The 12794-nt window shown below is 48.0% G+C and overlaps 1 protein-coding gene across 6 annotated transcripts in view; it reads left to right on the forward strand.

The window, feature by feature from the left end:
* MROH7 (maestro heat like repeat family member 7) overlaps window positions 1-12571 on the forward strand; it is a 56154-nt gene extending 43583 nt beyond the window's left edge. For 3 of the 6 annotated variants that reach the window (XM_060206260.1, XM_060206263.1, XM_060206265.1), the window contains 7 exons: window positions 2268-2408; window positions 3860-4039; window positions 5445-5600; window positions 6301-6423; window positions 8744-8846; window positions 10421-10483; window positions 12250-12571. In XM_060206260.1, coding sequence (XP_060062243.1) covers window positions 2268-2408; window positions 3860-4039; window positions 5445-5600; window positions 6301-6423; window positions 8744-8846; window positions 10421-10483; window positions 12250-12494 — 1011 coding nt within the window. In that variant the 3' untranslated portion in view covers window positions 12495-12571. The remainder of the gene's footprint in view (window positions 1-2267; window positions 2409-3859; window positions 4040-5444; window positions 5601-6300; window positions 6424-8743; window positions 8847-10420; window positions 10484-12249) is intronic. The other 3 variants (XM_060206261.1, XM_060206262.1, XM_060206264.1) reach the window with 3 other exon arrangements.
* The last annotated feature ends 223 nt before the right edge of the window (window positions 12572-12794 follow it).

A 12794-nucleotide genomic window follows, 5' to 3' on the forward strand; every position in this document is an offset into this window, starting at 1 on the left:
CTCCTTTTAAACTTCATTATTTAATTTTAAAAGCTCTATTTTTTTTTATTTTTTATGAGAGAGAGGTAGGAGAGAGATTGAGACCACTCAGCTCTGTCTTGGTTTGAAGTGGTGACAGCAATTGAACCTTGGACTTCTGGGATCTTAAGCATGCAAATCCTGCACTCTAATACTTATCTGCCTGTGCCTCAGTTTCCTCACTTGTATTATGGAAACAATGGATTTTTCCTCTCCAAGGGTCTTATTGAAGCTGGAATGAGTTCACATAAAGCTGTTAGAGAGCACGAGAGGTAACATAATGGTTATGCAATGTTGGTCTGCTTCTAAATTCTGCTTCTAAGACCCCTTCTGTTTCGTTGGTTTAATCCCCCCCTGCTTAACACTGTATTCTATTTACATAGCCACTGTTAACTAAGCACCACCCTGCCTCCAGGGCATTGGTTTAATCCTCACTGTTTTGCACGCTTTTTCCTTCTCCCCACCCCCTATCCTACGTACATTCTCTTCGGACCTGACTCTTCCACCTCAGGATATATAAGGACAGGATTGGGATTAGAGATAGCTTAGATTGTGCTGTGTTCCACATGAATAAAGACTGAACTGTGTACCATTCAGCCATGAGTCCCTGGTCCTCTCTCCCTCCCTCCCGCGAAGCTAGCCCTGCATAATGGTGCCTGAACAGGGACCGGCAATGCAAGAAATTTTCATGCCTGAGGCTTTGAGGTCCCTGGTTTAATCCTCAGCACCACCATAAGGCAGAGCTGAGCAGTGCTCCGGTCGGTCGGTCTCTCTCTCTCTCTCTCTCTCTCTCTCATTAAAATAAATAAAATATTTTTAAAAAGCCTCTTTGAGCAGAATGTGGACATCTGCTATGTTGCTATGTTTTAAAATTTTTAATTAGTGATTCAATAATAATTATATTGTAAGATAACAGGGTTACAATTCCACAGAGTTCCCACTATCACAGTTCTGTGTCCAATCCCCTCCACTGGAACTTCCCTATTCTTTATCCCTCTGGGAGTATCGACCAATATTCTTTATAAGGTGCAGAAGGTGGAAGGTCTGGCTTCCATAATTACTTCTCCACTGGATATGGTGTCAATCCATACCCCCAGCCTGTTTTTGTCTTTCCCTAGTGGGGTAAGGCTCTGGAGAGGTGAGCCCCTGAGATTTACTTGCTTTGGCAGGGTAGTTCTAATCTTCAGGGTGGGCACTCACTGGCTCACTCACTCCGGGAAAGTCAGCACTGCAGTCTGACTGAAAACCGAGGAGTCCTGGTCCTGTGACTGTGGATAACCAGACATGCTCTTTGATGGCTGGGGAGCCTGGAGAGCCCTTGGGTTGTCAGCACTACTGTGTGTGTGAGTGACCATATATATATATTTTTTAAATCTTTACTTATTTATTGGATAGAGACAGCCAGAAATCGAGAGAGAAGGGGTGATAGAGAGGGAGAAAGAGACAACTGCAGCTCTGCTTTACCACTTGCAAAGCTTTCCTCCTGCAGGCGGGGATCAGGAGCTCAAGCCTGGATCCTGGCTCACTGTAATATGTGCACTCAACCAAGTGCGCCACCACCCGGTCCCCTTCACACCAGATTTTAACTAAAGCTCTTTTCCTTTCCTTCTCTACCCCCCCACCCCGCCCCCTTTTTCTCCTTTTTCTTTACCAGAGCACTGTTCAGCCCTGGTTTATAGTGGTTCAGGGATTGACTTTGGGACATCTGGTGCCTCGGCCATGAAAATCTGCTGCACCACCACTGGTGTTAAAAAGAATGTGAGGGCTGGGGAGATAATTTAGCTTGTTAAAGAAACAGCTTGTCTGTCTGAGGCTGGAGCGTCACAGCTGAGCAGTGATCTGGTGTCCTCCCTCCCTTCATCCCTCTATCCCTCCCTCCCTCCACATGCCAGGGTAGCTCTGGCCTTCTTCATTCCCTGTCTAATAAAATAAAGAAATAACTCTTTGAAAATAAGTGGCCATTGTTATTTAGAATTAAAAAAAAAAAGAAAGAAAGACCTATCAACAACTTTTATGTTATTTACACCTTGAAAAGATAATGTTGTGGATATACTGACTTAAATAGCATCTATCTCTAAAATCAGTTTCACCTGCTCCCTTTTTAAATATGGTCACTCCAGCTTCTTCACTTAGAATGTGCTTGTTCTGGACAGTGCTGGAGCCAAGGCAGTTGTGCCCAGGCAGTGCATGGGGAGGAGAGGGGCCCTGCCACCTTGGCCCTGGGAAATAATGGCTGTGACTTTGCTCAGCTCCTCCAGATGGAGCAGGTGCGGCGGATCCCCGAGGAGTACTCTCTGGGCCGCATGGCGGAAGGCCTCATACACCAGGATCCCATCATGAAGGTGCTGTCTATTAGAGGCCTAATGATCCTGGCCCGCAGGACAGAGAAGGTGAGTGGGGAGGAGTCCCTGGTCCTGGCAGACCCCCGAGTTGGTGGGACGGTAGGGCCTGGCTTACCTCACAGCAGCTGGAGTCAGAGCCCAGCTGTGTCCTTATCTCTGTGGCTTCGTGTCCTTTCCTGTGCGCCATCTTCTTTCTGAGATGGTTTGTGATCCAGATCTTTCGCAATGACCCTGGAGTGCTGTGTGTGGATGGTGCTACAGAAGGCCTTGCATACTCTTCTTTTGCAGATTAAGAAATTGAGACCCAGAGTGTTGCTACATCGTTAGTAGCAACACTAACACCCCCCTGTTCCAATATCACTTTATTGAGGAAATGTTCATTTACAGGATTGTGTCACAAGGGTACATGTCTCCAAAATAGTTATCATGTCACCTTCCACCAAGCCTCTATCTTAATCTACCACGGGGGTGGAGACTCGCTGCTTCTCCTCAGTGCTCCTCCCCTGCCCACCTTCTGAGTCCCTGAATCTGTTGTGGCAGACTCAGTCCATTATTGCTTTTTGCTTGGTTTCTTAGAGCCCATCTCCCATCTGTGAGTGAGATCATCTGCTATACGTCCTTCACCTTCTCTGGTTTAGTTTATCCAACATATTACTCTTTAGTTCCTTCCGTGCTGCACCAAAGGAGAATATGTCATCATTTCATACAGCTGTGTAGTATTCCATTGTGTATATATACCACAATGTCTTTAACCATTCATCTGTTTTTGGACATGAAGCCTTCCTTCCTTCCTCCCTTCCTTCTTTCCTTCCTTCCTTCCTTCCATCCTTCCTTCCTTACTTCCACCCTGCCTTTCTTTCTTCGACTCCAGGGTTATCACTGGGGCTTGGTGCCGGCACTACAAATCCACTGCTCCTGGTGACCGTTTTTTTCCATTTTATTGGATAGGACAAAGACAAATTGAAAGAGGGGGTAAATAGAGAGAGGGAGAGAGAGAGACACCTGCAGATCTGCTTCACTGCTTGTGAAGCAACCCCCCCCCCCAGCAGGTGGGGATCTGGGGCTCAAACCCGGATCCTTGTGTGAGTCCTTGTGCTTAGTACTATGTACACTTAATCCAGTGTGCCACCACCAGGCCCCAGGGATGTTTCCAAATATTGCATCATTAGCTTTTTTTCTTTTTCTTTTTCTTTTTCTTTTTCTTTTTCTTCTTCTTCCTTTGCATCTCCAGGACCTCACACTGGGGCCTGCCTTTTTCAGACAGTAAGACAGAGAGGAAGAGATACTGTAGCACCCGGTTCAGAGCTCCCCACCCAGGGCCATAGTACACTCACATGGTCACTCCTGATGGAGTTTGGGGACAGGACGAGCTTGAGAGAGGCATTGTAGGCAGGGTTGAAGCAAAGGCCTGCAGGTGCGACTTGCTTCACCTACTTCCTCTCCAAGAACTAGGTTTCCAGTTCAAAGACTGGCTCATTCTACATGCCCCTGTCTCACAGACTGCCAAGGTGCAGGCCCTCCTCCCCTCCATGGTGAAGGGCCTGAAGAGCATTGACGGGCAGTTGGTGGTGGAGGCAGTGGAGAACCTCAAGGCCATCTTCAAGGGGCAGGACCGCAAGCTGACGGGCAGCTCCTTCTGTGTGGAGATGCTGCAGGCCCTACTGCCGCACTTCAGTGACGTAAGGACTCCTGTGGGGACAGGTGTGGAGGGTGGCTCTTTCTCACCTTAGAAGCTGCCATAGCTCCCATCTCCTACCTGGGCAGAGCTGAACAAGCCCAGGGGAGAAGGAGCCTAGTTCTGGTTCATGTAATTGTTTCACCCAGAGAAAATTCCTTTAATTATCTTTATCTATTGGATTGAGACAGCCAGAAGTAGAGAGGATAGGGGGAGATAGAGAGGGAGAAGGAGAGACACTGGCAGCACTGCTTCATCACTCACAAAGCTTTCCTTCTGCAAGTGGGGCCTGGGGGCTCAAACCCAGGTCCTTGTGCATTGTAACATATGTGCTCAGCTAGGTGCACCACCACTGGCCCCAAGAAAATTCCTTTCCTAATTGTTTCTCACAGAGGAAGGCCATCTTGAGTTATGAAGTCTCCCCAGGGAAGACTGACTTATTGCAGTTAAGGGAGCATATCTTTTTATTTTTTAAGATTAGTTTATTAACATGAGAGAAAGAGGAGAAGGAGATAACCAGAGCATCATGCTAGCACATGTGAGGCCAGGAATTGAACTCAGGACCTCATGCTTGAAGGTCCAACACTTTATCCACTGTGCCACCTCTCAGGCAGATTTTATTTTATTGATTTTATTACCAGAGTACTGCTCTACTCTGGCTTATGGTGGTGCTAGGGATTGAACCTGGGACCTATGAGTCTCAGGCATGAAAGGCTTTTGCATAACCATTATGCTATCTCCCCAGCCCCTGGACCTCGTGCTTTTAAGTGGAATACCTTACTGCTCCACTTCCCAGACATCGGGATCACATCTCTCTCTCTTTTTTTTTTAATAACACAGGTGGATTTTATTGGTATATACAGAATCTTCCATCCAAAAATAAATGCATACACATTCTTCTCAAGTGTACATGGCCCATTCTTTTAATATTGACTATATGTTGGCACAACAAAACCACCTTAATAACTTCTATCAATATTCCCATTCCTCTTACAACATTTAATTTCCAATATCTGTCATTGTGGTTAGTTGTAGAAATAAGACTGCAGTGCCAGGTTAGAGTTACATACATTTTAGATCTCCATAAATTGCCACTAATTATGTCTGTTGGTGCAAGGGATCATATCTCTTTATTGGTCCTGGCAGAGGGGAACTCTACTGCACTTGGCACCTTTATGTTAGTGGAGATCCTGGATCTGGACTGGGGCAGCTGTGAAGGGGACACAGGTCCCCGAACAGCCCCACCAAGACCCCCCATCACTCCCTCCATCATCCTTCATCTCTTGCCCCCGGAGGGCACCATAGAATGAGTGGAAGGAAGGCTGTGGTGTCCCCAGGTGAGGCCCAGAGGCCCAGGCAGCCTTGTGGAGAAGGGAGCCTGCCTGAGCCTCCGGGTGTGTCTGTCTCAGTCCCGGGAAGACGTGCGCTGCTCCTGCATCAACCTGTACGGCAAGGTGGTCCAGAAGCTGCGGTCGCCCCACTCTCGGGACATGGAGGAGCAGCTGGTCAGCACCCTGGTGCCCCTGCTGCTCATCACACAGGAGGGCAACACCAAGGTGAGCCAGGTGAGTGTGTGGGCTCCGGGCCGGCCTGCAAGAGTGACTCCCCCATGGAAACCATGCCAGGACCACTGATAATCCACTGAGGCCATTCCTTTTTTTGTTTTCATTTTTTTATTATCTTTATTTATTAGATAGAGACAGCCAGAAATTGAGGAGGAAGGGGTAGTGGGAGGGGGCTGCAGCACTGCTTCACCACTTGCACAGCTTTTCCCTTGCAGGTGGGGATCGGGGGCTCGAACCTAGGTCCTGTGCACTGTAATATGTGCGTTCAACCAGGTGCACCACCATCCGGCCCCCTCGCTTATTTGTTTTTCATCAAAGCAGTGCTCAGTTCTGGCTTGTGGTGTTGGTTGTGGAGGGTGGAGGGAGAATTGAACCTAGGACTTTGGAATCTCAGGCATGAAATTCCTTTGACATAACTATTATGCTATCTCCCCATCAACCTCCCACTGAGGTCTTTCATGTCAGGGCAGCTCTGTCTCTAAAGGTGTGCACTTACTTGTGTTTGGATTCCTCCGCAAACAGCCCACATCACTTCCACATTCCAACTATAAGTCTTTTTCTTTTCTCTCTTTTCTTTTTTTTAAAAAAAATAAAATCAAATTTTGCTTATTTTATTTTATTTAATATTTTATTTTATTTTATTCTCACTGCTGTCCTGGGATTACATAGCTCGGCTATTTCCTTCTTCTTATTCTCCCAGAAATGTCTGAAGACCCTGTTCCGCTGTTCTTGCTCCATGGCTTGGGAACTGCCAAAGGGAGTTTACAGCAGGAAGCCCTGGGACAGCCAGCAGCAGGTGGTGGCCAAAGTGTGCAAGTACCTGGTGAGTGGGACTCAGAGCGCAGTGCTCCCCCGGGGGTGTAGTGGAGGTGGGAGTGTCTTTCCTTTCTTCTCCCTGCTCTGGAAACACATACTCTGACTGCTACCCTACTCCTGCCTATACCCCCTCCTAAGCCGAAAGATACAGAAAACAGCAGGCTGTTATTTTGTTAACAACCAGTAGTTCTCAATAGTGCTCAGAATATCTGCAATTGAGTGTCTAAAGATCATAATTACCATTTCACAGTGGGGAAAAGAAGCTTGGAGGAAGTGTCTGACCAGGGTCATTAATTCAGAAACCTGCAGTGACCAGTGACTGGGCAGATCATGGTTAGGAGTGACATGTGACATGGACATGTGATGTGACATGGGGCCTGTGTCAGCATGGTGGGGGTGGCAGGCCCTGTGGGAGCCTGACTCAGAATCTCATCTCACCACACAGTCTCCTCTTGCCGGGCCCTCTGGTTTCACAAGAAAAGCTAGAAAGTCAGATTTTTAAAAATATTTATTTATTTTCCCTTTTGTTGCCCTTGTTGTTTTTTTAGTTATTATTGTTGTTATTGATGTTGTCATTGTTGGACAAGACAGAGAGAAATGGAGAGAGGAGGGGAAGACAGAGAGGAGGAGAGAAAGAAAGATACCTGCAGACCTGCTTCACCGCCTGTGAAATGACTCCCCTGCAGGTGAGGAGCCAGGGGCTCAAACCAGGATCCTTATGCCTGTTCTTGCGCTTTGCTTCAGGGGGCTTCAGGACATATTGGTGGGGTCGTCTGTCCATGGAAGTCTGATTGGCATCGTGGTAGCATCTGGAACCTGATGGCTGAAAAAAAGAGTCAGCATATAAAGCCAAAAAAAAAGTTGGGGGGGGGTCTCCATTTTGTAGATAGTTAGTAGTCATATTTTAGTTGTAGTCCAAAGAGCCTATGAATTTACTGGTTTCCTTCCTTCCTTCCTTCCTTCCTTCCTTCCTTCCTTCCTTCCTTCTTTCTTTCTTTCTTTTCTCTTTTTTCTGAGCCTGACATCTGATATGCAGGTGGATCTTTTCCCTCTCTCTGTCCCTCCCATTGTCTCTCTATCTCTCCCTTAAAAAGTCAGCCTGGAGCAGTGAAATCCCAGTGACAATAATAACAAAACAAAACAAAACAAAAAAGCCGGGGTGGGGAAGATTGTTAAGGAATTCATTTGTTCATTCATGCATTCATTCATCCACCCAGCACTTCTGGGCATTTATGCTATGCCAGGCCGAGGGCTGAGTGAGACACGGCTTTTGTCTTGGGGGAGTCCCGCATCCAGCAGGGAAGCTGGGTATTGACAACTATAGCACTGTGTGCGGGTGCCACCATGGGCTGGCAAGATGCCCCAGAAACCCCTGAGGCTGGGAGTGGGAGCAGCTCTTCCTGAAGGCTGTGGAAGGTTTTAGTGGTAGGATGAGAGGAAGTCCCTCAAGTGAAGCAGAGAGGGCAGGACACACTTCTGCTGGGAGTAGTCATCTGCACTAGGCCCAGGTCAGGAGAACTGTCCCCCGGGCAGGTGCAACCGGGGTGGCCATTGAGGCTGAGCAGGCACATAACCACGGAAGGCGTTGCTTGCCAGGCCCTGCCGTTGACTCTCAGCCATGCAGGTGTGGACAACAGGAGAGTGATAGGTAGACTTCCTTTGTCTCCGTCAACAGTTTCTTAGCAGGCCACACGACGATTAATTTCTATATGATCAAACCCATCCTGAATACCACAGTCAGGCTATTTTGCTTAAAGCGCTATTTTGCCACTGCCCTCTAAGGAATGAGAGCTGGCTTCCCATGTGCTGATGCACAAGTAAGCTCTACTCCTGGCTGGATGTGAGCAGCTTCTAGGATCCCCCTACCACTCCAGCTTTCCCCCTACTGCTCTGGAATTCAGACCTTTAACCCAGCACGGTCAGACTTTCCTCCTGATTTAACAATGTCTCTGTTGGGGCCAAGTGGTGGTGCACCTGGTTGAGCGCACATGTTACAATGTCTCTTCATGCGAGGTCCATCCTCAACCCTGACTGGTACTGCATTCTAGAACTTTCCTTCCAGCTATAATATGGGGCTAGGAAAGGAGAGGGCCAGGGCACAGCTGCTACAGTCAGCTAAAATAAAATGAGCTCTGTCCTCCGGGAGGTTCAGGCAGAAGCTGGATGGTTGACAAAGATGCCTAAGAGTGTGTGTGTGTGTGGGGGGGGGGGGGGGGGGGCGCAGTGCTTGGCTGCCTGACAGGGTACCAGTCCTAGCTTTGGGAGAGCTAGTGGACAGCTCATCTCATTGTAAGACCCATCAGCCTGGGTGTTTCTCTTTGCCCCAGGTGAACACCCATAAAGAGAGTGCCTTCACGTTCCTCAGCCAGAGCCTGGAGTATGCCAAGAATCCCCGGGCTTCCCTGCGCAAGGCCTCCGTCATTTTCATAGGTAACCTGCCCTGCCAGAGGTGGTCCTGTTGCGGGGCTCTATCCTACACTTGGTTGGTTTCCTTCCTTCCTTCCTTCCTTCCTTCCTTCCTTCCTTCCTTCCTTCCTTCCTTCCTCCCTCCCTCCCTCCCTCCCTTCCTTCCTTTCTTTCTTTCTTTCTTTTCCTTCCTTGAAGATTTTAGTTATTTATTAATGAGAAAGATAGGAGGAGAGAAAGAAAGAAACAAACAGAGAAAGGGCTAGGTGGTGGCACACCTGGTTAAGCACACACGTTAAAGTGCACAAGAACCCAGGTTCAAGTCCCTGGTCCCCAAATGCAGGGGGAAAGCTTCACAAGTAGTGAAGCAGGGCTACAGGTGTCTCTCTGTCTCTTTCTCTATCTCCCCTCTCCTCTCAATTTCTGTGTCTATCCAATAATAAATAAATTATACATATGGAGAGAGAGAGAGAGAATGGGAACCAGACAATCACTCTGGTACATGTGCTGCCAGGGATTGAACTTGGGACCTCATGCTTGAGAGTCCAGTGCATTATCCACTGCACCACCTCCCAGACCACTTAGTTGGTTTTCTTTATATATTTTCCCTTCCAAATTCTTACATTAAGAAATCTATGATGCAGGGCTGGGCAATGGCGTACCTAGTTGAGCACACATGTTACAATATGCAAGGACCGGGGTTCAAGCCCCCAGTTTCCACATGCAGGGAAAAAGCTTTGTGAGGGGTGAAGCAAGGCTGCAAGGTCTCTCTCTCTCTCTCTCTCCTCTCTCAATTTATCCAATAAATTAAGATAATAAATTTTTAAGTTAAAAAGAAAGAAAGAAATTGATGACACTATGGTTGGCTCTCTTTCTATACTCTTTCCTTTCTGCCCTTGGACAGAATTGCCAACCCTTCCAGCACTCAAGTAGAGGTCTCTCAACCCACTGGCCCTCCCAGTACTCCTCTGTCTATGGATCTAGGATTAAGACTCCCCTGATCTGGTGGGAGGTACTCATAAACCACCAGTCAAATACAATAGAGCAGTCTGGGCAGTGGCACAGTGAGTCTTCACGATGCTAGATTTGGGTTCCAACACTCCATGGATGCCAGGGCACTGGGGGCAGCTCTGGTGCTGTGGTGTCTCTCTCTCTCTCTCTCTCTCTTTCTCTCTCTGTCTCTATCTCTATGTGAATGAAAAAGGGGTCTGGAAGTGCTAGAACAGCATACATGGGATGCCCCAGCTTGTCAGAAAGATAGAAATGAGCCAGGGAAGAAGTGAGGACAGGGCCTTCTGAGGTACAGCCCATGCAAGACAGAGCAGGTGCTCTGGGAGTCAGGCACTCAGTCCCTGGAGACCCTCTATGGGAGAGCATGGGTAAGGGACCCCAGCACCACATGGGCAGAGTAAGTCAACTACAGATCACCCTGTCCTAGTTTCATCCCCGCCCATGGAACCTGCCAGCAGGTCCCCCTTGCTTCCTCTAGTGCCCTGGTTGGTGGGACTGGGGGCAAGTAGGGAGAGCTTGAGGTGGGGCAGCTTGAGGGTGGGCCAGAGTAGAAACTGATTGCTCTCAGCTCCTGCATTCTGCTGCAGGGTCACTGGTCCCCTGCATGGAGAGCATCATGACTGAAGATCAGCTGAAGGAAGTGAAAGTCGGTAGGCCTCACCATGAGTGGGTGGGACTTCTGGGGCCAGCCAGGGAATTAGGGAATGAGGAGGTGGGCAGGCTCACCATGGGAAGTGGGAAAGGGGTGAAAATATCCCAAGAGTCTTCAGCTCAGTCCAGCTGAGCTAGTCTTTATTCAGGTCAGTAATGTAGGTCTTTACTTCAGTTGATAGAAGAACTGAGGGGGGTGTTTTATCCAGGAAACAAGAGTCATTTAGTGTAGGGTAGGTATCCAGAGTTCACATTCTTGGAGTGGGGAGGGGGTGGGAGTGGGAGACATAGACTGATTTTGTGACTAGAGAGCATAATGAGGATATGGAGGTAGGCTGGGGGCAATCTAGGAAGGCTTTCTGGATGACGTAGGTTTTGATTCAGACTTTTAAAAAAGTTTTAAAAATATTTTTAAAATTCATTTTGGGGAGTCAGGTGGTAGTGCAGCGGGTTAAGCGCACACGGCGCCAAGCACAAGGACCTGGTAAGGATCTCCGTTTGAGCCCCCAGTTTCCCACCTGCAGGGGAGTTGCTTCATAGGCAGTGAAGCAGGTCTGCAGGTGTCTATCTTTCTCTCTCCCTCTCTGTCTTCCCCATCTCTTTCCATTTCTCTCTGTCCTATTTAACAACGACGACGACATCAATAACAACAATAACTACAACAATGTAAAACAAGGGCAACAAAAGGGATAATAAATAAATATTTTAAAAGTTAAAAATAAAATAAAATTCATTTTGGACGAGTGGCCCAGGAGGTGGTACAGTGACTAAAGTATTGGACTGGCCAGCATGAGTTTCTAAGTTTGATCCTTAGCACCAAATGTACCAGAGTGATTCTCTGGCTGTCTCCTTCTCTCTCATTAACAAATAAATAAATAAATACAAAATTTGCTGGGGAGACAACATAATGGTCATGCAAAAGACTTTTATGCCTGATGCATCAATCTCCAGCACCACCATAAACCAGTGCTGAGTTGTACTCTGGTTTCTCTTTCTCTGTCTCTTTCCCTCTGTCTCTCTCTCTCTCTGTCTCATTAAAAGAAACAAAACATTTTTAAAAATTTATTTATTTATTTATTGCCTTTTGTTGCCCTTGTTTTATTGTTGTAGTTATTATTGTTGTTGTTATTGATGTCATTGTTGTTGGATAGGACAGAGAGAAATGGAGAGAGGGGGGGAAGACAGAGAGGGGGAGAGAACGACAGACACCTGCAGACCTGCTTCACCGCCTGTGAAGCGACTCCCCTGCTGGTGGGGAGCCAGGGGCTCAAACCAGGATCCTTAGGCCAGTCCTTGAGCTTTGCGCCACCTGCACTTAACCTGCTGTGCCTGACTCCCCCACAAAACATTTTTAAAAGCAAGTAAGTGCTGCTCAGTTCTGACCGACCGTGGTGGTGAGGCCTGAACCTAGGACTTCAGGCTTGAAAGTCTGGTGCATAGCTGCTGTGCTATGTCCCCAACCTGTGATTCAGACTTTGAAAGCTGTGAACAATCTGAAGAGGCAGGAGAAAGGTGAGATGAGGGAGAGGATGCTGAGCAGAGTGCAGAGATATGGGAGGGGAGGTGTGGAGCCCACGAGTGGGTGAGGGGAACCTCAATAAATGATCTCAGGGGAAATAGCACAATAATGTCTGAGGTTTTGAGGTCCCAGGTTCCATTTCCAGCACCAGCATAAGCCAGAGCTGAGCAATGCTCTGGTTAAAATAATAATAGTAAATAAGTTTAAAAAAAATAACAAGTGGTTTCTTCCCTCCCCATGACCCAGCTCTGGAAAACCTGAGACATGACCCAGAGGCCTCAGTGTGTATCTACGCAGCCCAGGCCCAAGACCATATCCTGACCAGCTACTGGCAAACTTCCTGGCCATTGCTGCAAGGGGATTCATGGATGTGCGACCCGTCCTCCACACACCAGTGGAGCCCGAGCTGTGAGAATCTGCCCACTTCCCACCAGCGGCGCTCCTGGCTCAGGCAGGCACTGAGCAACTGGAAGATGTCCATGAAGCAGTGATGCCCTGTGCTCCCAGCCCTCCACAGGGTGGTCACGACCCCAGCCATGCCCGCCATAAATGTCACGTGGCTACCCTCTCCGTGGGAGTGTGTCCTTGTGGAAGACACTCCACGGTGCTGTACCATGAATCTGTGGACACGCTCCCATCTCACAGTCAACCCAGTTAATGCATAGAGACTCACTGAGGCGTCGTCTACATGGTCTAAGTGGGGGAACTGAGGTTCATAGAGGTGAAGCGGCTTACTTAAAGTCACACAGTACCTCTGCTGGGTGTCTCAGTTTTATTCCCCTATAAGAGAA

The sequence above is a fragment of the Erinaceus europaeus genome, chromosome 13 (genome assembly GCF_950295315.1).
Source record: "Erinaceus europaeus chromosome 13, mEriEur2.1, whole genome shotgun sequence".
Lineage (NCBI taxonomy): Eukaryota > Metazoa > Chordata > Mammalia > Eulipotyphla > Erinaceidae > Erinaceus > Erinaceus europaeus.